Source organism: Erigeron canadensis, chromosome 8 (assembly GCF_010389155.1).
Source record: "Erigeron canadensis isolate Cc75 chromosome 8, C_canadensis_v1, whole genome shotgun sequence".
In the NCBI taxonomy this organism is placed as follows: Eukaryota; Viridiplantae; Streptophyta; class Magnoliopsida; order Asterales; family Asteraceae; genus Erigeron; species Erigeron canadensis.
Window position 1 is genome coordinate 43,835,277 of NC_057768.1, and position 1,248 is coordinate 43,836,524.

The 1,248-nt window shown below is 36.0% G+C and overlaps 1 protein-coding gene across 1 annotated transcript; it reads left to right on the forward strand.

The window, feature by feature from the left end:
• Positions 1-810: 810 nt before the first annotated feature.
• Positions 811-1,248, forward strand: LOC122610931 (glutaredoxin-C1-like). The gene has a single exon (XM_043783881.1). It carries the CDS (start codon positions 811-813, stop codon positions 1,246-1,248), a length of 438 nt encoding a protein of 145 aa, XP_043639816.1.

Consider the following 1,248-nt stretch of genomic DNA (forward strand, 5'->3'; position numbering starts at 1 on the left):
TAGTTCATAATCAAAACCAAAATATATTATGAAGAAATTAAAGAGTAATTATTTTCAATTTGAACTCCAATACGTACTATACATCTTGTATAAAGGTATATATTAGTAGCAAGTAAGATAATTTGAATTAGAATTTTTGTAACTACAAACCATACACACATCTTATTTTACATTTTCATTCCAATAATGCTAGTCCGATTGCAAACTTATTGGTTAAAATAGATTAATTACTAGAATTTGTGGATGTTTGTTTTCACAACATCCAACCTAGCTAGTGGTCAATTAGTATATATAGTCCGATTACAAGTTGGTTACATCAATTTTTTCAATAACCTGACGGATATGAATATGGATCTTTTGCATGCTCTTTTTGATCATTAATTTTAATTAGGTAATTAAACATGCAAAATTAAAGCAACTTTTAATTGATGCTTAATTACCAAAATCTAAGTACCTCATGTCAAATGTATTGGTTACTCGATCCTTGTCTTGTTTAGTTTTAAAAAAACTTATCCAAACATCCCTTAGATTAGGTCATTATGTTATATACCTTTATTGAAGTATGAGATTTTTGTCTCCTCGTCAAATTAAATCTCTCGATCCATCTCTACTGGTCAAACCCCGGCGCTATAAAACCCCACCATCCGATCCCCCAAACCACATTCATCAAATCATCATTCACAATCACAATCACATCATCATATCATTATTATTATTGTCTACTCATCACTTGCTTAAGCTACCTATATAATCATCTTTAATTTCATATAGACATAAAAATAATTTAATACATATAATATAACACGAACAATGCAATATCAAGCGGCAACCGAGTCGTCATGGAGAAGCAACAACACCGGGCATTACTACAACTACAACTATAACTACTGCTTGCCCGTAAACCGACACTATCCTATAGTGACCGTTGACCCGTTGGAACGGGTAGCAAAGCTAGCCTCTCAAAATGCGGTTGTGATATTCAGTTTGAGCACATGTTGCATGTGTTACGCTGTCAAGAGCTTGTTCTCTGGGATGGGTGTCAACCCGACTGTTTATGAGCTCGACGAGGACCCGGTTAGAGGGAAAGAGATGGAAAAGGCTTTGGTTAGACTTATGGGCAGCACCACGGCGGTGCCGGTGGTGTTCATTGGTGGCAACTTAGTTGGTTCCATGGATAGAGTCATGGCTTCACATATCAATGGGACTTTGGTTCCACTTCTTAAGCAAGCTGGTGCCCTCTGGCTCTGA